Here is a 23,431-nt window from a genome sequence, read left to right on the forward strand (position 1 = left end):
AAGGGATCCTTCAGTGTACCAAAGAGATGGTAATCGGACGGTGCCAAATTTATACGCCTGAAATATCGACGCTAACTTGCTCTCTCCAAACATAAAAGCTCACTGAAGCAGCTACAATAGTCACACAAAGCGTTGCTTTATGTTTCTGGAAACCGGACAACATATGCAATCCCTTGGCGAAAATTTGAATCTCGTAACACCATTGGTTAGTTCACGAAAGAGCAAAGAAAAAGTATCACGAAATAACCACTGCCACGAAATTACCAATGTTTACCCTACATAAAAACTTTCATGTCAAAACGTTACACAGAAATATTCTCCCTCCTTGTAGTGTTAATTTTACTGCAGACCATAGATTATGTAGCAAAATGACAATGGCCTTCAGTTTTCATGGCACCATGAGTGACGTCAGAGTTTACATAAAAACCTTCCATGTCAAAACGTTACAATTTCTCTCTCCTTGTAGATCGAGTATAGGCCTATAGACGTTTCATAATATCAAATGAATCTCATCGTGGAAGAGAATGAAGTTCGCTCAATTGATATTTTCACTGTTAATTAATTTTTTTTTCTGTTGACATACTATCCGCCTCGTAATAGACCTAAGTAGGGGTACACGTGGTATAAGTATCGGTATATGTTAGGCCTATATCGGACTTTTGATTGCTATGATTCTTAGTGAAGAAACAAAATGAATTATTTTATTTATTATTTATTTGTTTATTTATTCTGGCGGACTTACCATTAGGAATACTAGATGAGATAGAGGTGTGTATTATTTATTTATTTTATTTGTTAATTTAAGAAACATTTAACATTACCAGAACAGATGCTCTTTCTCTCTATGACAAAATTCTCATGGCTGTCTTTTGGTGAACTTTTTGTCGATAGTTTCCGACTGTTAATTGAGTAGCATAGTGCCAGAGTTGCCTAAACCACAATTACACTGAAAAAAGTTATTGAAGTCTAAACTTAGACATCGTTTTTTTTTAAATTATATGCTCTCAATTGGAAATTACTTCTCATTTACTAGGATCTAATATTTACCTAGTACATGTACTCTGGTACACATATAGGCCTAAAGGCTATGCAGAATCAGAGACTTAAAAATTAGTGGCTTAGGCACGTCTGGCACTGAGCCACTCAATTAAGAGAAAATAATGTTCTTACTGCTTTCCAGAAAAGGGGACATCGAAGCCGTTTCAACGGTCTACTCATCACAAAGACATGAACTGTCCCACATACACTCGCCTTCCACACCACAATACACTTCACTCACACCCTCTCAACATTTTTAATGGACTGTGTTCTAAATTATCATAGGAAAAATGAAATAGGCCTACAATACAAGATACAATTAGAGGCGATTGAAATTAATTTACTAAAAAGAAAATAAACACGTCAGATCGATAAAGCCGTTATAAATGGATAATTATGGGTACACATGAGAACTTAAAAAAGCATAGTGTGAGTGATGAATGAAACCAGGGAAATACCATGCTTATAAAGTCGCAACATGTAATATTTTACGCTAATAGAGGAATATGCAGCTAATCGGCGATGTATTCATTGGAGGGGGAACGGAACTGGCCACCATAACCCATTATCTTCTGGCCTAGTTGCCTCATGAGTGATGTCTTATTGGTGTTACTTAGGCCTATGAGGTTCAAACCTGTCTTCGGACAGTTGACTCAACAACAACAACAACAACAAAAGTTATCCTACTTGAAGTAGAATGTAGATGATGAGAAGAGAGGGAAAATATATAAAGGAAACATATTTCAAGAACTAGGACGACAAAATATCGAAAGTTCAACATTGAATAATGGTGATGATAATATACTTACTGGCTTTTAAAGAACCCGGAGGTCATTGCCCTCACATAAGCCCGCCATTGGTCCCTATCCTGAGCAAGATTAATCCAGTCTCTATCATCATATCCCACCTCCCTCAAATCCATTTTAATATTATCTTCCCATCTACGTCTCGGCCTCCCCAAAGGTCTTTTTCCCTCCGGCCTCCCAACTAACACTCTATATGCATTTCTGGATTCGCCCATACGTGCTACATGCCCTGCCCATCTCAAACGTCTGGATTTAATGTTCCTAGTTATGTCAGGTGAAGAATACAATGCGTGCAGCTCTGCGTTGCGTAACTTTCTCCATTCTCGTGTAACTTCATCCCTCTTAGATAAATTGTGAGAAAAGAAAACTAAGACCTAAAAAGAGCAATGTGGAAAAGGGAGTAGTGAAAAGTGCAAATAATTAGAGATGTAGAGTGAGGGGGGTTACAGTATTTTTGGTATAATGATGGGTTAGGAGTAAAGTTAGAGGAAGAATTGATGAAAGACAAGAAAAGACTACTGGAAGAATTGCAATAATAAATTAAAAATAAGTAATGTCCCAATTGACTTGTACGAGAGGCGTGTAAAACGGGTAGACGAACTGTATACTAATAATGTGAAGTGCCGCCTCATCGAAAGGTATATTGCTTAAAGACAACTATATACATTCATCCCTCTTAGCCCCAAATGTTTTCCTAAGAACCTTATTCTCAAACACCCTTAACCTATGTTCCTCTCTCAAAGTGAGAGTCCAAGTTTAACAGCCATACAGAACAACTAGTAGGCCTAATATAACTGTTTTATAAATTCTAACTTTCAATAATAACAGGCATTTCCCATATTTATTCTGCGTTTAATTTCCTCCCGAGTGTCATAATAATATAATATAATATAATATAATATAATATAATATAATATAATATAATATAATATAATATAATATAATATAATATAATATAATATAATATAACATAATTTAATATTATGAGCATATACGCTACTAAGGTGTAAATTTTTCTGACGTTTTGTATATTCGATTCCCTAACCGTTTCATATATAGGCCTAAGTCATTTTACCTTTTAGGTTTGTTTCGAAAGTAGGCTATATATAGGCCTAAGCTTAATACGCTTTGTGAAATCTGGCAACCTTTTTATAAAGGAAGCTTAATTTAGTATTATTGTTATTATTGTTATTATTGTTATTATTATTATTATTATTATTATATAATACACAACCACCAACATTATCACTATCATCATTTTCTCCATCACCACCATAACCGTCATCTTCAGCACTATCACCATCTTCATGATAAACACTTCTGTCACCTTCATCTTCACCATCACCACTACCACTAACATTGCTTGAATAATTTTACTAGATGAGTAATTTCAAATTCCGAGGTCGGCCAATCTGAACGTGGATTTCAGTGCTTTTCTCAATCTGAATTAACTACAAATCTAGTTTCATTTAAAAATGGCAAAAGCCGGATTGGTTTCTACTTTCACTACAAAAAATGTTACACATAGGGATCTACTCACCCGCAAGACAACTGGATCCATTAACTGTTCAGGATGGACATGTCTGCAGACTACAAAAATAGACTACGACTACTAGAAGGCAATACAGTAATAGGGCTTCATTAACTCTAACGCTGGTGTATGCGCCGCCGGTAGATTGCAGAACAATCTGTGAAGTAGCCCTCATAAGTTACCGTAATATGTAACCGGGAAAGGCCGGTAGATGACAGCAAAAACGGAATCCAATAGCCTATAGCCTACGTATCAACAAATTCCGACAGGCTTTGGCTTGGCTTGCCTTTTCGTGGGCCGGATCTGAGAAGAATCCTTACATTTACGTTTACATTGATAGGCCCGTTGAGCGCCCTATAGGCCTACAGGGTCGAAGTGATATAGGCCTAGGCTAACTTTGTAGTTTAAAGGGAGGCAATAAAATATATCAAAATAGGTAAAACCTATTATGCGTTTTGTAATTAAGTGCATGGTTTATTACAAAATAAGGCTGAAATTCTGTGTAGTTTGACTCGCGTTCGAAAGCACACAGCTGAATTCTGTACCTTAGTCACTGCAACAGGGTGCCAGACTTCCCAATTTTTTAATTTAATTTGCAAGGAAATCGTCCATTTATAAACTGCAAAAGGATAAATCATTCTTAATCAATTTCTGTAACGACAAGAGTAAAAATCAGAATCGTACGGGTAGTTGACCTACTTATCGAGTAAAACAGTGTTAACATTTAGGCCTAGGGGAAATTTATTTATTTTTTCTGAGAAAAATAGGCCTATTAGTTTGGGATGAATATGGTAGGCCTATTAGAATTTTTTTGTTGTAGGCTACTCTATCCAAAGAATAAACTGTTAAAATCTGCACAGTTAACTTACATAGGCCTTACATCCAGTCAGTCGGCCTTGGTAGCGTAGTCTGTATAGCGCTGACCTTCTGTGCTCGGGGTTGCGGGTCGATGGCATTTAAGTGTGCTTAAATGCGACAGCCTCATGTCAGTAGATTTACTGGCATGTGAAAGAACTCCTGCGGGAAAAAATTCCGGCACACCGGCGACGCTGATATAACCTCGGCAGTTGCGAGCGTCGTTAAATGAATCGTAATTTAAAAACTTTTTTATACCCAGTTACTTTCACTCTGTATATGCGATAAATGTCCACTTGCCCTGCTAGCATTCCTGAATCCGATGGTGACAGTTGGTCATCATTCCTCAGCCCTGACGGAGGCAGGTTCTATCTTCAGATAAACATCTAATAAACCACGGTGCCCGGCGCCCAAAGTTTTTCTAGCTATATCAGCATCGAAACCCCAAGACTTTATTCCAGCCTATTTTTAAACTACTGTAGGCCTATATCACAGGTCTACGGTCTAAATGAAATAATGAATCAAATGGAGAGAGAACTAGTTGAATGATAGATGGAAACGGCAGTACCCTGAGAAAAACTCTGCAACGTCTTTGTCTACCAGAAATTTAATCGACCTGACCGGGGATCGAACCCGGGCTGTCTGGATGGAAGACCTTGCAACTAAAGTGGCTATCACATAAAATAGTCCCGCGCCGTGGCGTCGCGGTCTAAGGCATCCCGCCTAGGACTCGCGTTACGGAATGCGCGCTGGTTCGAGTCCTCATGGGAGAAGAAATTTTCTCATGAAATTTGGGGAGCTACGATAGGTAGCGAAATCCGGTTGCGAATACCAGCTATAACGGCTGGGGGGATCATCGTGCTAACCACACGATACCTTCATTCTGGTTGGATGATCGTCCATCTCTGCTTTGGCATGTGGTCGTGAAGCCAGCAGCCGGCTGGTCGGTCTAGGCCCTTCACGGGCTGTAGCGCCACGAATTATTATTATTATAATTTGGCCTATTATCACATAAAATAAATAAATTATACAGGCCTATAATTTTGTTAGAGTGAGTCGAATTCTTATGCAGTCTGCTCAAACGAGAGAGAGAGAGGGAGGGAGATAGAGGGGTAGAGGGAGAGGGGGTAAGTGGGAGAGAGAGAGGAGAGAGGGAGATGGGAGAGGGGGAAGAGAGACGGAGAGAGAGAGAGAGAGAGAGAGAGAGAGGGAGGGAGAGATGGCCGGTGAGATGGGCAGATGGAGGGAAAGAGGGGGAGAGTTGGAGAGGAAGGATGAATGGAGGGAGAGATAAATGGAGGGAGGGAGAGGACAGAGAGGAGAGGGAAGGAGAGAGAGATCTTCCGTTTCTATTGTTGGAGCATGCCCAAGCAGCTTGGTGCTCAAGAACGGCCTTACGATTTATTCCGCAAACTCAAATTCGATCACAGGTGTTTCTTATGTGTTGTTGTTTAGTCAACTGTCCGAAGACAGGTCTGAACCTCACAAGTGATACCAACAAGGCACCACTCATGGGGCAACTAGGCCCTAATTGTGCTGGACGAAGTCTGAGTATGACGGTTCTCCCGGACTTATCGCGTTTCTCTCCACGTCACAAATGTCATTCCGTTATACCTCTCCATTTCTCCCTAAATCTTCCTCCCCTCATTTCATATGAATTCAACTCCTATTTGTATTTCTGGTGGTATGGAAGAGAAGGCCTGATGGCCTTAACTACACCAGAATAAATAAATAAATAAATAAATAAATAAATAAATAAATAGATAAATAAGAATATGTGAATAAATAAATAAATAAATAAATAAATAAATAAATAAATAAATACTACACTGAAGTAGCTACGAGCTTCGGTAACAGGAGATAGAGATGGTCAACAACATACCTATAGGCCTATAACTTTTATTCTAAAATGTTGATGGCAATGGACCGGTGCCAGTCGGGTATGTCTAGGGCGAGATCCGATTTATAAGCAAGATTAATAGCCTACTTGTATCTTATAAGAGTAAGGGAACTGTCAGACCTATCTCCATGATAGGCCTATAACCAGGGTTGCAAATCCACACGTAGAAGTTCACTTATCTAATCCCTCCTGACCTCCCAGAGCAATCAATAATAAATTGCAGTAGGTATTACGTGAACGACTTAGTTCAGGCGCCTACGGCATTAAGAAAATAACTGCAGCTCATTTCCAAAACAAAATTAAGCAGGTTCGGCCAAAGTAAGAACTAGGCCTACATATCACTGTCTGATTGATTTCGTGTGAGTTTGAAGCTGTTACACCGCCGGTTACGAGCAGTCAAGTTATTCAAGCATTTTATCCATTCAATGAAGGAAACTAAGTACATTCTTTCGGAGCTTCTGAAGATGAAACCTATAGGCCTACCTGAAAAGTTTAGAAAGAATGAAGAGATTTCCTACTTAACACGGATGAACTACTCTGCACGACTCTCAGTATCGATGAATGACATTCTTACGCACATAATACCGAGCGAACCCGTAAATCAGGTAGAAGAGTCTTCAAGTAAAGACGGACGAGGGTTTTTCCAAAATGACTTGGTTTTCCCCACCACAGCTTCTTTTTCAGGAAGCAAATACGTCCTAAAATAATTTCAATGGAAAGAGTAAAAAACATAAATTACATAAGAAAACAAATAATTAGTCTACAGGAGTTATGTTTAAATAAATACACCAATTAGGCTACAAACAGATAAATAATTAACATATCAGTATCTAAGGAAAGTTAAATACAAAGTGGGTTCACAGTCGATAAAAGTTAGTCTGTAGGTCTACACTTCTTTTTAATAATTGGTTACAATTCTCTATGTGTCTATGTGGTAAATGATATCGAATTACACAGTTTACCCAAAATATTAAGGCAAGCGTAAGTTAAGTAGGCTACATACATGTAGGCATACATACATAGGCTACATACCTATACATACATACATACATAGGCCTACATAACTTATCGGTGCACAGATAGGTCTGTGTAATAGGCCCACATAGACTATATACATAGGTAGGCTACATTACATACATACATACACTACATAGGCATACTTAGGCCTACATACATACATACCTAGCTATGCATACCCGTAACATACATACATACATACATACATACATACAGCCCAGACCTGTGGAGTAACGGTTAGCACGTCTGACCGCGAAACCGGGTTCGATTCCCGGTCGGGGCAAATTACCTGGTTGAGGTTTTTTCCGGGGTTTTCCCTCAACCAAATATGAGCAAATGCTGGGTAACTTTCGGTGCTGGACCCCGGATTCATTTCACTGGCATTATCACTTTCATCTCATTCAGACGCTAAATAACCTAAGATGTTGATAAAGCGTCGTGAAATAACCTACTAAAATAAAAAAATAAAAATACATACATACTGTACATACATACACACATACATACAACTGTACACATACATACATACATACATACATACATACATACATACATTAGGCTCATATAGACTACATAGGGTAGATATTCTTATTTGAGTACCTCGTCGTCCTCTATTGAATATTGTGTACTCCATGATTGTGTGCAGTCATCACGTATATACTGTTAATGGAGAAAAATTCGTTCCTGCACTCGAAATCGAACTCAGAAGCCTAAGCTTGGCGCGCTGAGTGCTCTTAACTGAGATATGCCGGGATCCGATTCACAGTGCCTGTGGAACTCTCCTCCTTTGTACCTATGATCAATGGCTTACCACCTGCATCGTAGACATAGGTCTACATGTCTAAAATTCAGGTAACCATTGATCATACGAAGGAGGAGAGTTTGTCCGGCGCTGAGGATAGGATCCCAGCATATCTGAGTTGGTTAAGAGCACTCAGCGCGCCAAACTGAGGGGTTCTGGGTTCGATTTCCAGTGCCGGAATGAATTTTTCTCCATTAACAGTATTACATACAGAGGTACATTACATACATAGACTACACACATAGACATAGGCTATACATATAGGCCTATACCTACATAATTGGCTACATACGTATTCGCACTCGCTTACAGACGCATGTAGGTACATATTTACGCATGCCTACACGCCTAAACAAAAATATAGGATAGGCCAATGCGTTGATTTATAAGCGTACATAGCCTACGTAGGGTAAATAGGTGCGAAAGCAGCATAGACTACAGACAGATAGTCTATACATGCATAGTCTACACACATATAGGCCTAGGCCCCTTACATAAACACACTCTTAAAGAGGTTATGCTTTACAGTGGCGCAAGAGATGTTCACTCTTGGTTTGACTTAAGTTGCGATGCCAGCAGTTTTAATGAGCCAGGCTCCATTCTGGACGATTGGTTTTCCCGAGCACATTTACTGTGACTATCTGGTTTGGGTCAAAGTTCACAGGGGTCAATGAGCGGTTAATTCGATCTAAGAGATCATTCACGTGAGAAACTGTACAAGAGAGTGCAGTGACGGCAAGTTAATGTCACACGCATAGGCTAATCTACTAAGCTATACAATAATGCAGGAAGCGGACGGTACACTGCACTGGAATAACTTGGCAGTCTGGACCCAGTCTGCTTGAAGCAACCATCTGCGGAAACGTACAACAGACTTCATTATAGGCCTAAGTAGGCTACTTAGATATCTTAAGCTTGTAACTTCACAGTCTGTCATTAGGCCTATTAAGATACTGCAAAAGCAATAATAATAATAATAATAATAATAATAATAATAATAACAACATTAACAACAATAACAGAAATAATAGCAACAATTAATTAATTAAATAAATGAATAATAGTTTGTCTGAAAGCCCTGTTTTTACCGATTAAATTTCTATATGAATTCAGCTTAATATTGTTCCCATGTTTCAGGAATTTAAACTACATTCTGTGTGAATTTGCAGCACTGTTTTCAGTAGAATATTAACTATTAACCTAAGGAAAACAAAATTTCTCCTTAAATTTATATGACAAGTAGGTCTATGTTTTCAAAAATTACATAGGCCTAGGTGACGATACAAACGTACTTTGGATTCAGTTCTTGCCAATCGGTCAAAAGCTAACGAACAGTATTATTCTTCTAAGACATTGATTCTGGTGTGTGTAGCCTATAAAAACTTATATAGGCAGGCCTACAGGAGAACATTTCTTTTGTCTAATTGCGAGTACTTGAGTGTTCATCATTCACCCATCTGTAGTTAATTGTGTAGATGTACACCAATAATTACAGACAGAGTCATTGCTCAGATGCGCCATAGGTGGCTGGCCTAAGCTACACCCACGATGAGAGGAGATGATGATGATGATGATGATGATGATGGAGATTTGTTGGGATGCCCCAGGAGAACTGGAGCTCCCGAAGGAAACCCTGTCTTACCTGGACCATGAGCTTGCCCAAAACAAGTCATAAATAGGGGGTACACCAGAGTCCGAACCCGGGACCACAGGATTATAAGTGTATTGCTCCAGCCACTGGACAGGCGTGGCGGCTGGGCGAAAATAATAAACTGCTGGAAACAATGCTACATAAGTGGGATTTAGTGCAGGCGTCTACAGCTAGCATCTGGAGCAATTGTACTGAAGATGGGATACTGACTGTTTAAACAAAACGCCGAAATAAAGAGGTGCGCGTCGTAATTGGGTTGTGGAAGGGATCGATTTGACGAGGGCCAAGTGTCTGCGGTTCGATCCTAATTTCCTGCGCACATCGCGAGGGCGATGACACATTCTTGGTGACCCTGTTAGTAATTAGCCGTCATTCCTGTTGACTTGTATAGAGGTTTGGAGTGTATTACAAGCTGCAGCAACGCCCTCCCAACAAGCAAACAAGTACTAATGTCACCACACACGCTCCCTCCCTCCCCAAACACTGCTGAAACCTATCCTATCGCGTCGACACCGCATCGTGCCGCCGACCCGCGATTGGCAGGCGCCACGTTGATGGACGGCGTAGCCATGGCGACGGCCAATCAGGGAGGGGCCGTGCGGCCGAGCGCTCCGCCCCGCGCGCGCGGGAGAGGGGAGGCGCGAGCTGGAGCGATGCCGTTGATTAGGGAGGCAGTGACACTGGGTGTCTTGATAAGTCGTGACACGGATAGGCCATGATGACGGCCGCCGGGCGGTGAATGCGCGGAGGACAGGACCTGGGTGCCGCTGGCCAGCAGGCGGCCGGCTCCCCCGTGCTCGCCGTGGATCCCCGACAACAGACCCCGCCGCCGCCGTCGCACCACCTGGACGAGGCGGGCCAGGGCCGCGCCGTGGCCCACGCGATGGCCCTCGGGCTGGGCGGCTTGCACCCCCAAGGGCTGGGACCCTCGTCGGCGGCGGCGGCGGCCACGGTGACTGCGCTGGCGGCGGCCGCGGCGGCGTCCGGGGGCGGCGCGCCTCCCGTCGTGGTGCCGCCGCCCCCGCCGCCCATCATCCCCAGCCCGATGTTCGCGCTGCCGACGCTCAACTTCACGGTGTCGCAGGTGGCCGCCGTGTGCGAGACGCTGGAGGAGTCCGGCGACATCGAGCGCCTGGCGCGCTTCCTGTGGTCGCTGCCCGTCGCGCACCCCAACGTGTCCGAGCTCAACAAGAACGAGGCCGTGCTGCGCGCGCGAGCCATCGTGTCCTTCCACAGCGGCAACTTCAGGGACATGTACACCATCCTGGAGCACCACAAGTTCACCAAGGAGTCGCACGGCAAGCTGCAGGCCATGTGGCTGGAGGCGCACTACCAGGAGGCCGAGAAGCTGCGCGGCAGGCCCCTGGGGCCCGTGGACAAGTACCGCGTGCGGAAGAAGTTCCCGCTGCCCAGGACGATCTGGGACGGCGAGCAGAAGACGCACTGCTTCAAGGAGCGCACCCGGAGCCTCCTGCGGGAGTGGTACCTGCAGGACCCGTACCCCAACCCCACCAAGAAGCGCGAGCTGGCGCAGGCCACGGGGCTCACCCCGACGCAGGTCGGCAACTGGTTCAAGAACCGCCGGCAGAGGGACCGCGCCGCCGCCGCCAAGAACAGGTGAGTGCGACGTGCGACATTTCACCAGTGCATTAGAAACTATCCTGCTTATGCTGTTCACAGCTATTCGCGTTTTATGTAAGGATAAAAAAATTGAGGGTAAACTTCCTTACTCTCCACCACCAAAATTCCTACCCTCGTGCACGTAATAAAATAAACTGTCACTAGAAAGTGCCTTTTCGTAAGCGTGGTGGCGCGAATTAGACAAACACAGACAAGCCTGCTCTTTTACAATTTTAAGATGAAGTGTCGGCAGTGAGGAAACCGTACATTAAAGTTTTCCTAAAATCGCAGTAACATAAATTCAATATTGATTAAGTAGGGAATTGTAGGAAATTGTACTGCAGGAGAAAATAACGTATTTATATTGCATCAAGTGTGACACCGCTTTGTATTTTGCTAGCCATCCGCAGAAACTGCTGCGGAATGGAATAGATAAACCTTAATGTATTCTTTGAGTCCTATGATCTTACAACTGTTATTAAAATTCTATAGTAATAAACAATAAATTCGATCTTACACATCATTTACTATGAGGTAAATTACGGAATTGTGACTTTCTAATGTAATTTTAATCAATCTACTAGGCTTAGTACGGAATTGTTATTTCATGTTGATAATTGACTCGCAAAAGTAAAGACATTTCTCTTGTACGAACTGTGAAATTGCTTCCTATTTCGTTATTTCGATATAGGCGTATAATGGCTTTGGGTTCAAATTTCCTAGGCTTCTCGGATTGTAGGCTAATTGTGCAACGGTGATTAAAATTATTTACTAATTAATACACTGTAATTATAGTACTCACTTAGCCTATAGGCTAATAATAAAAGTCTATGAAGTGTGAAACTTCACTTAGGCTATGTGTGTATCAATTTACTAATTTGGATAATAAAAATGTCTAATTTCCTATACTGCGTAAGTGGAGAGAATATTTCACTTGTATCAACTTTGAAACCGATATCTTATTCGTAATCTATTATCTATAGATATTAATGCATAAGCATATTAATTTTGGATTAGAAGAGCCCTGTCAAGGCTATGATTACATAAAATACATTCGTATTGTCGTAATTCAGCTTATTGTTACGCTTAAAATTTCGCTGAAATGTGAAATTTGAATTAAATCTTGTCTCAGTTTGCTAAATGAACTGTTATTTTTCTGTAGCCAATTGCCTTTGCGTATCAACTGTAAAACCACTTCGAATAGTTACCTACTTTCTGCAGACAGACTAACAAACGAATTGTACGCAGTCACAAAAACAAATCTTATAATTTAAATACCACGTCGTTCATACTGTAAATACGCAGATACTACTTGAATCGTTAGCTACTACTATTTCAACTCTGCAATAGGCAAACTCACTTAAATGTGAATTTTTAAAAGCAGGTATAAAATAAAGCCGAATATTTTACTCTCATTGTGAGTAAACAGTAGATTCCGTTCGTGTTCCATCATTTACCGTAAGATACGTGTCGTGAGAGAAACGAATAACATAAAACAAAACACACATTTAGTTTTATAGCATTAAGAAGCTAAAATCAAAATAAACCACGTGTTAGATTTTGTTCTCGCAACTTTAACCTCATAGCAAACAGAGATAGTAAAATAAACACTTTTGCCAGATATGCAGGCCTTGTTAGTCTGCGGGCCGTTTTGTTTGACTTGTGGTTGTACAGCATTTGCGTACATTACACGCAAACCAGAAGCTTTGAAGACTAATAGCTACTGACGGCCAAACTAATACCCCATTCAGTGCAATAATTTGGCACTTGTGTTCTATTTTGAAGTACAAATGACTGGTTTCATTTAGGCTAGCTGAAAAATTATTAGACTAATTGTTGTTGTAGCCCATTATTTTGTCACTGAACAACAGTTAAAAGTTTATATAAAGACGGGGGATTATTAAATTAAAATATAATTGTGTGGTACCAAAATGAAATAAAACATCCTCCCTTCGGCATGCAATAGAAAGAAAAATACCTTACAGTATTACTGTAAGGATAATTATTGTTACACGAATTTAATTAAATTGATCAGTATTTTATCATTATCTACATGACAGTGATAATCGCAAGTCGTGTTCGGCCATTATCAATTGTCCCACACTGATCGGTAGTAAAAGGTTTCTGTCACAGTAACTGTGAATGATCGGCCTATGGTTGCAATCTTAAAATATTATTTTTAGTAAAAATGTCTGTTTTTTTCTTCTTGCAAACTTGTAGTTGTAGTTACAAACTAGTGAACACCACGCCTCATTACACGTCTGAACTGTTAGCATTGTTTATTCGGAAATTTACACCTCTTAGGCCTATAAACATACTACCATTAACATTTCAGTAGTTGTTTGTTACTCTGTGTTCCACTCCTGAGATTCAATTACAAATAAGTACGTAAGTAGGCGTACTGTATTGTTCAATATAATTTGGAAACACACAAATTGGTAGCAATAATAATAATAATAATAATAATAATAATAATAATAATAATAATAATACGTTTTAATATATTTTAATTTCTATTATTATTACTACTATTATTATTAGCCTATTATTATTATTATTATTATTATTATTATTATTATTACCTAACAGTTTAAGTACTAGCAAGCACAAAATAATTAAAGCGATAAAATCACTAACTTATAATAATATAGAGAGAGAAATTCAAAAGATATGAAAAATAAAATAAACGATGAATAGGAGCCTATACCTACTTATAACATAAACAGCAGGTAAAACTAAGAGAGGCTGCGGATGCTGCATTTGAGGGAGCTAAATTTCATACAACCTTCAAACTACATTACAAAAATTTACTGTAACGAACACATGTTACATTGTAAGAATGCATAATTGAAGAATATTTCTTGTACACAGTGTCATACATTCTTAAATCCAAATGTGCATCAAGCATATTTAAACATAAATTAATAATAATAATAATAATAATAATAATAATAATAATAATAATAATAATAATAATAATGTGTCCTGAGTGATAACATTAGGATGATAGTTCCACATACAATCATCATCATCATCATCATCATCACCATCATCATCATCATCATCATCCACCACAGGAATTAGATCTTATGCCTCTTCCGACATGAGGAAACGCCGAAATTAATTTAGGCTAATCTATGTACATAGTTATCGGTCTGTAGCCTATCCACTTGGCTTGTAATTATAAACAATTTTGGAATTTCTCGTTTCTGCCATTATTATTATTATTATTATTATTATTATTATTATTATTATTATTATTATTATTATTATTATTAAGTGTTCATATTAGTTCAATTGACGATTTTGTATATATTCATTAAGACTAAAAAATATCTAGTTCCTTCCTTATACGATAATCTCTCTTCCTCTTAGGCCTACATCCATAGGTACGGGTGTAACTTTTAATGGGTCTGAACTCCGTTCCCTCTGCAGACTGAACTTTCACTACTTATAATAATAATAATAATAATAATAATAATAATAATAATAATGTCACAGGAAATACGGCAGTCTCTTTCTGAGATAGCCTATTCAAAATTAATACATTTTTAATCTTATGTAGATATCTGCGCAAAAGAGTCCACTAGAAAGTTGTTATCGCATTTAGCCTGTAATACCTATAAAGGTAAACCTATAGAATTCTTATGTAGACTGTGTTAAGATATTATTGTAGACCTCCTTCACAATTTCAATAGGCCTATATGTAGGTTACAAGGAAGTGTAGACTACATTTACATATAGGCCTACATCTATGTACGGCACATGTGGTCTACGAGAACAGGAAGAAACAATAATAATAATTAATAATAATAATAACCCTCTCTCATAATTATTATTATTATTATTATTATTATTATTATTATTATTATTATTATTATTATTATTATTATAAAACTGACGGCGTGTTTAGAATAGCTGTAAATGAAGCAAAGAAACATTGTTTGCTTATTATTCTACGTATAGGGTTAATAAAAATTTGAATTATTCCGCTAACGGAATCAATAATAGACTAAGTGATACAGTAGCCTAATAAGGTAATAGTTCATGTGAATGTTCTTATGCTTAATGAATATGACCAATTTTTTATATAGTTATTAAGATGAAATAATTGTTTCATCTTAAGCAATTTTGCATTTTATCCATTGTGATTCAATTTGTGTGAAGCGATTAAGGCATTTCCTCGTTTCCTCGCATACATTTAATTTTATACCACAAACAATTACCGTACATTAATATCATAGACTCTTGTACAACTCAATGCGTGAGAGATTAGTAAGTTTGTTGTAACTTACCTTCAAAGTTGAAAACCAGGTCAACGCAAATTATGACTCTGATTCAGTTAAGGCATTTTTACTACAGATAACGCAGTGAATGGCTTCCAATACAAACGGCTTGATTATTTTTAAGAGAAGGATTTAGCATTTACTGAGGAATTTTAAAACATGTAGGCCTAAGTTAAGTTCTTAAGCGCTATCATCGAAGTTAAAAATTTGTAGGTAAAATTACAGGCCGGAATATGTGAAGCTAATGTAATCGAATAAGTGTAAGCTATATAACAATAATAATAATAATAATAATAATAATAATAATAATAATAATAATAATAATAATAATAATGGCAGATAAGACAGTAAATTAAAGGCCATGACATACCCTAATAGGTCTATAGAAGTCCAAGCAGTGAAATTATGTTATTTAGGCCTAAGTCTTTCTTCTACTGCTAACTTAGAAAAGAAGACATTGAAGTTGTGAAGTATCAAGAACTGAAAAGCGAAATTCAGAAGCAGAGAAACATTATAGGAGGTCAACTTGTTTCAGTAGCAACAGTAGGTCTAATAATAGCAAAATCACACACAATACGGTTTTAAATAAAATCTACTTAACGAGTTGAGAAGATAGTCTTAGTTCGAAGGGAGCGTCAGCAGCTACGGTTAGCCTATTTGTGCCCTTTTATACATAATACTTTAGGATACAAAACGTAAAATAAGACACAGTGAAAGAAAGGAACGCAATATAAACCATTAAACTGAAGGAACAATAATTACACTGGCATCAAAGAGAGAGGGCGATTCATCTTAGGAAATTCAAAGAACACTAAAACAATTAAGCAGGAAGGAAATATCAAAATTAATAAGACGCTATTAAAGAAGTACGATCATAAGTAAAATGATCACCTTCGGATGCACAATATCGGAATGATAAGTATGTAGACTAGAATTCAATAACATAAATTTAAAATAACTAAAACTATTAAAAAATTTCTAATTATCTTTAACCGCAAATGCTTTTCATGCACTGAAAGATTTGACAATTTTTACAAGTCATTTATTGTCAATGGTCGAATATTTCTGTGGACTGATATAGGGAAGCCGCAAAGAAAAACACAGTAAAAACGAAAAAAATGAAGATAATAATAATAATAATAATAATAATATTATTATTATTATTATTATTATTATTATTATTATTCTGAAGAACGATAGGTAGAATATCCTGCAAAGAAAAACACAGTAAAAACAAAAAATGAAGATGATATAATAATAATAATAATAATAATAATAATAATAATAATAATAATAATAATAATAATAATAATATTCTGAAGAACGATAGGTAGAATATCCTGCAAATGGTTCATGGTAAGAGATCAATAAATGCCAATAGACCGCATATACAGGCCTAGAGAAAATTAGTCAAATTAACTAATATTTCAGCATGGCTTTACTATAATACAAAAATTTTCTGTGAAAAAAATAATTAATAACTTATTCAAGGGTGCATAGAAGTGGTGGAAGAAATATAAAATATGTGGAGAATTACCTAAGCAAGTAAAAGTCCACTTGTGATATAATATAATCCCACATTAACTGAATCGCCATTACAGGAAAGCAGTTCGTGATCGCCCAGTAGTATCTGTAATGAATTTTAACGCAATGGTTCGGTGAAGTATTTAGGGAGAGATTTTTTATGAAAATTTATTTACTGCATAAAAACAATGTAAAAGTGTTAAAAAGTGAATTTTCAAATTTCATCATGAATATTCGCAATCTCCTACTTTCAAATTACAAATTGATCTCTCTGTATAATACTAATGGCTATAGCTCAACATTTTACGTCTTATTAGTAGGCCTACTTCTATTACAAAATTTCTTGTACGGTTTATATAAATGACCTATAGGCCTAGGCTTTTGGAAGAAAAATATTTATTTCAATAACGAGTTGTAGGTCTACGTTGTAGGCCTGCACGATAATGTAACGAACACTTGTAAATTCCAAATATGTACTGAAACAAGAATACAAAACAAAACACAAAATAAAACATCAATACACAACAAACAATAGTCTAATACGTTGAAAACAATAACACAAATACCAAGAAACACAAATACAAAATCACAACATGAACAAGACTCAACACAAATCGTCGTTGCTCCTGCAATAACTCCTATGTGACATATTTATCGATTTTCAGATTTTTGCTCTATTAGATAACTTAAATAGTGATACAGCAAATAATAAAATCTCCTATACGAAGAGTCCACTGCAAGAATGATGGATGTCACTTTCTTGTCGAAAATGAACCAAGACTGTCAATGCATAGCTTAAGACATATAGAATGTATATAGAGAGTTATATGGCATTAACACTGATAGTCATTGTCCAGTAATGATCGGAAAATCACAGTTAAGCTTTGAGCGCTAAGCATTTCAAACTTTCAATTGCTTCTCTTGCAAAATGTATTCCAAATGACATCCATCATTCTTACAGTGGACTCTTCATATGTAATTGGGCCTATATTTCTTTTTTTCTACAATGTAAGAATTCACAGTCTCCTATGTACGGCTGCCATAGGATGAATAAATATGTCTTTTCTTCCTACTGAAGAATTTTATATTTTGCACATAGGAGTTATTGCAGGAACAACGATGAACTACAAAAACAATAAGACAAATAAAGACTTCGGAACACACTAAATCATTCTTGGCACTAAACTGCGGAGGAACTAAACACTTACGCGACACTTATAACGCTTATGCTACACAAACATAACCAATTTTAACACTTACAAAACACTTGAACGCTTCGAACACTTACACTATAGGCCTACTTATTTATTCCCAAAACTTAGCTATCACAGCATTGAACACTTCAAATAAATACAAACGAAGCAGCAATACAGAAAATACAAACAGAGTACAGGGCAGGTAGAACATCACAGTCTCTAGCACAATAATTAAATATTCAGGACACACACTTATAGGCCTATAACATTTAGTTAATAACAATAAATAACCTTTAATTACTAATTTTCTTATTATAGCAACCTACCTAAGTTATTTTTTTAACTTTTAAATTGATAGAGGAGAGCCTTCAAAAAGACGCTGCAGATCGACTTAGCTGGTGCCAGTCTAGTGTGATCCTATTTAGAAACAACTTCCCTATATCGGTCATCTATTTTCTATTTTTAATTCTGTGATTATATTTTGCCCTTTAGTAATACGTAGGTTTTTGAAATTCGATTCCCGATGTCCCTCCACGCTCTATCTATAAATTCTGTACAACAACAACAACAACAACAATAATAATAATAATAATAATAATAATAATAATAATAAAACTCAATAGACATTTACAAATAGATTCATTACTTTTTGCAGACGATTTAGCTCTGGTGGCATCCTCAGAAGATGAATTACAACGTTCAATTTTTAATTTTAACAAAATTGGAATTAAATATAATATGAGAATCAATAAAGAAAAAAACCAAAATTATGGCCTGTGCCTCGCAAAATATGTTTAAATTAAAAAATATTAGAAAGAGTAAATTATTTTAAATATCTCTGATACACATTATCTTTTTTTTTCGATGAAGTAGACATTTCACAGAAAATTTCTAAATAGATCAAAACAATGGGAATAATTAACAACATTATGAAATCTTCCCTAGTGTAAAGGCATACTAGAATTCGCCTATACAAGACTTTGGCGAGACCCGTACTTTGTTACGGCAATGAGGCATGGGCATTGAGGAAGAAAGAGGAAAGCAGAATAACGGCCAATGAAATGAAATTTATGAGATATCCAGCGGAATATACGAAATGAGATCACAAACGCAATGAAGATGTAATGGAAGAATTACAACTAGAACCTCGCCAAAATATTGTAAAAAATTGCACAAAATTGTAAAAATTGTAGAAAATTACTAAATTGTAAAACTATAAAAATCTGTAAAAATTGTAATTGTAATATTGTAAAATTTTGACTTGTTCCACATCTTAAAGCTTCATTGCTCATGTAAGATCTATGGAATAAAATAAATGAATGAATGAATAATTAATCACGTAAAACATTATCGGAACAACTGGATAAATCATCTTCATCGCATGCGTAGAGATAGAATCCTAAAAGTCATGCTCCACTATCGTCCAAACGGGAAGAGATCTCTCGGTCGTCCGAAGAATCGCTGGATTGAAAATTCAACTGTGAGATCGTAACAGGCCATATGGTCTAATACTTGAAGGGAAGAAGAAGGAGATGAAGATAATAATAATAATAATAATAATAATAATAAAAATAATAATAATATGTAATTTAATAGCCTAATTGAAGTTGTTATACTGGAGAATGCTGGGTTTGCAGTAAAAGACCTGCCTTTGGGCAGAACACTGACTAAAATTAATGTAATTTACCGTATATCTACTTGAATTTACTCTCTTAAACGTTGCTTGATTATTTACTCGTAGTTAGAATTCTTTCTTATTCTTATCCTTCTTATCCTTAAGGGAGTATGTAGGCTTACACTTTCGCTAGTATAAATTTAGAAAAATTCATAATTTAATTTCTACACATCCTGAATTGATTTTGTGCTGCATTTTGGTACAGTGATTAGCCAATACCTCTAGGTTCATAAACAATTTTTATAATCCAAGAAACGTTTATTGTTAAAAGCAATTATATCTTTCAAATTTGGGGTTGCAATTTGTGAAGAAAAAAAAACGTTTTCCCTTAATCTGTATATTTTACAATGTTAAATATTTCCATTGCTTTATCCTCTATTTTATTCATAATGAGTCAGTTAACTAACAAATCCTGCCGCTATCAGTTGAACATATATATAAGATTTTTTGGTGAATGTTTATCATTATTTATATTTTTTTTAGTAAAGAATTATTATACTAATGAAAAAAGAACTTCAAATAATTAAAGAGTGCTAGAGGCAGAGTTTGTTCTGCAGTATGAAATACACTCTTACATGCAAAATTTCATAAATTTATCTAAAAATTGTGGAAGTTGTAAGGGAAACGGATTTGGAAAATTTAAGTTACGGGAAATAAGCGGCAAACTTAACGAATGTGAGAAATTCTATCCGTATTTAAAGTGGCCAAGTCAATTGACACAGTTTCACGTTTTAAGTCATAACTTGAAAAATATTAGATAGAAAATATTTAAATATTTTTCACTCTACTATCGAAGGAAGTCCATTAAAAAAAAAAAAATCGACTTCAGAAAGTGTATGCTCCATTAAAATAGACTGAGCGCATAGTGTTGTAGGCTACTAGTAGGCGTTTTTAAAAAAGTAAAAGAAAAAAGTAAAAGAAAAAACTATCCTGGAGTTGGCGCGTCATAAAATAATGACATTGATTCTGATAGAATGAAGATTCGTTAAAAATTTCAATAGAAGAAAAAGAATGTTCAAAACCAACTGTGAAGTGCGCTGATATCTCAACAACGCCGCAACCATTCAGAGGACATTGCAGACGTGAATAATAGATAATTTATGAGTATCAACACGCTTCGTTCTTAGAAATCAAGGAAAACAAACTGAATTAATCAGTATTGTCTTCCAACAACGTGACGTAATAATGACAACCAATACGAATGTAGTATTTGTTGTATAGAGAGTGACATAATATTAGTCGCGTATCGTGGCCATAAATTACAGAATAACACTTGAAAAAGAACATGTTTATAATAATGTGGGAAATAGTTAATAAAGTACACATTTCAAATAGTTGTCAGCTATAGGAATCTTTCAATAACAATTTTTGTTGATGTTTGTTGATGTTTGTTCATGAAAGAAAAATACAACGGAAATATTTGTGCATTTAACATTGTAGTGCTGTGAGTTTAATATTATAGCCTAGTCTATAGGAGGAACATTCTGGCATTGGATGAGAGATGCGGCAGGTTATATAATAGGCCTATATTTCTCTTTCTTCTATTCCGTCGCTAATCAAACTTTCTTGTCCGTTCCTATTTCAAGAGACGTTTTCAGAATTGATCTTGCGATCAGGAACTGAGCCTGCCTCTACTTCTATATCCACTTGGCTTCCAGTGAAGAGTTTTCTTGGTGGGATTATAGTTTGAGGCACCTCAACTTTTTTTCATACCAATTTCTTGTTTCATTTCGTACATATTCCATAAGATTAAAACTATTCAGTTTACTACTATTTCTCTTAACATTGTCGTTTAGTCAATTGTCCTAAGACTGGTTTGAACCTCATAAGTGACGCCAATAAGGAATCACTCATGAGGCAACTAAGCCAGAAGATAATTGGATAGGATGGCCAGTTCCTTTCCCCTGTCTTAACATAAGAACCTACAATATAATAGCTTATCGACAGTATAGTTGTTCAATACAGTTTTATTATACTGTAGCCTATGTTTATTAGGTAGCATACACATTTAAGGTACAATTCCTCTAAGCTCTACAACCATTTATCAGTTAAATAATCATAAAGTTTAGCTTTAAATTGTTCGCTCTTAAGCTTTATGTTACAGGTAGTTACTAAAGAAATTTTTTTCAGGAAAACCGTCGTTATATGAGGAACAAACTTTCAAAACCTAACATGTACATTTTCAGAAAATAGGCCTACACTTTAGATGCCAAAAACGTACATCTCTGCAACAAACAAAATATTTTCTGTAGTGAAATATTTAAGTTCTTTTTTGCTATAGATTCATATAAAATTTCACCATAGAAATGTCTCCGTTTACTGCAGAACATATCGTCGTTGTTCCTGCAATGACATATTTATAGATTTTCAGATTTTTGCTCTATTAAATAACTTAAATAGTGATACAGCAAATAATAAACTTTCCTATATGTAATTTTTCTTTCTTTCGAAAATGTAAGAATTCACAATCTCCTACATATCACTGCCATAGAATGAATAAATGTGTTTTTTCTTCCTACTGAAAAATTTTATATTTTGTACGTAGGAGTTATTGCAGGACGATATATAAGTTATGCAGCATTTCCTGAAAATGGACATGTCAGTTTTGAAGTTTACTCCTCATATGATGCTGCTCACTTAAAGCCATTTCTGTAATATTTGTCCCTATTTATAATTGAGGATTTACATATCTACGTTATTTTTTACCATCTTGCTCAACTGCAAATAATCATAGACCTATGTAGCGTCTCTGCACTGCGGAAGTGAAATTTCTTAAATTGTAAATGTGTAGTAATCCTTCAAATGTTCGTTCAATGAGAGACGGTAAAATAAATTTAACACTTTTATATTCATTGCTCTTCAGAATTTAAAATTGAAACAATTGGTTTACGATAACATACCTAGCGAAGTATAAAATCTTGTAGCCTAGTAACAACACACAAAGATCTCTTAGAAAGTCCGTCACAGAATTTTGTTTCAAAGCGTTCGACTCGTACCCTGTCTGAAGTAGTTTCATTAAATAATAAAGACTAGTAGTGAGTAAGTTTCCAGTTAAATTTTGTTCTGACCCTGTAAGAGCATATTCCGTACGGGATCTAGAAATATCACCTGGAATGACTGAATTCTAAATCAGAGTATTGAAACAAATTGAGTCTCTTTACACCCGTATTTATTTGTTTATGTTTGAACATAACAGGCAAAGTACAATTACAATGTTCAAGACTGACAAAGTAATTTATAAAACATAAACAAGGAAAAGGAAACATATTCTTATTAAAAACTGAAACAAAATAGAAAAAAGAGAGAAAAAAAAAAGATAATACAGTCACTACAATTAAGTTAGGCTATATCATTTCAGCAGTCTACACATTCTATGAAATTTATGTAATTATTTAAAGGTTCTTTTTATTAGTAAGATCATAAAATCTCAATAATTAAAATTTAACACTTTTAAGTTATTCAGTTATCCGTAAATACAAACAATTTTCAAGAGATCCAGAGTGATTATATTATAACCTAGGCTATTTGTC

General features: G+C 36.4%; 1 protein-coding gene across 1 annotated transcript in view; it reads left to right on the forward strand.

Annotated features, from left to right (window-relative positions):
• The first annotated feature begins 10,291 nt into the window (after positions 1–10,291).
• Optix (optix) overlaps positions 10,292–23,431 on the forward strand; it is a 351,773-nt gene continuing 338,633 nt past the window's right edge. The window contains exon 1 of the mRNA XM_069841731.1: positions 10,292–11,217. Within this exon, the coding sequence (XP_069697832.1) occupies positions 10,340–11,217 (878 nt within the window). The 5' untranslated portion in view covers positions 10,292–10,339. The remainder of the gene's footprint in view (positions 11,218–23,431) is intronic.

The sequence above is a fragment of the Periplaneta americana genome, chromosome 12 (genome assembly GCF_040183065.1).
Source record: "Periplaneta americana isolate PAMFEO1 chromosome 12, P.americana_PAMFEO1_priV1, whole genome shotgun sequence".
NCBI lineage: Eukaryota > Metazoa > Arthropoda > Insecta > Blattodea > Blattidae > Periplaneta > Periplaneta americana.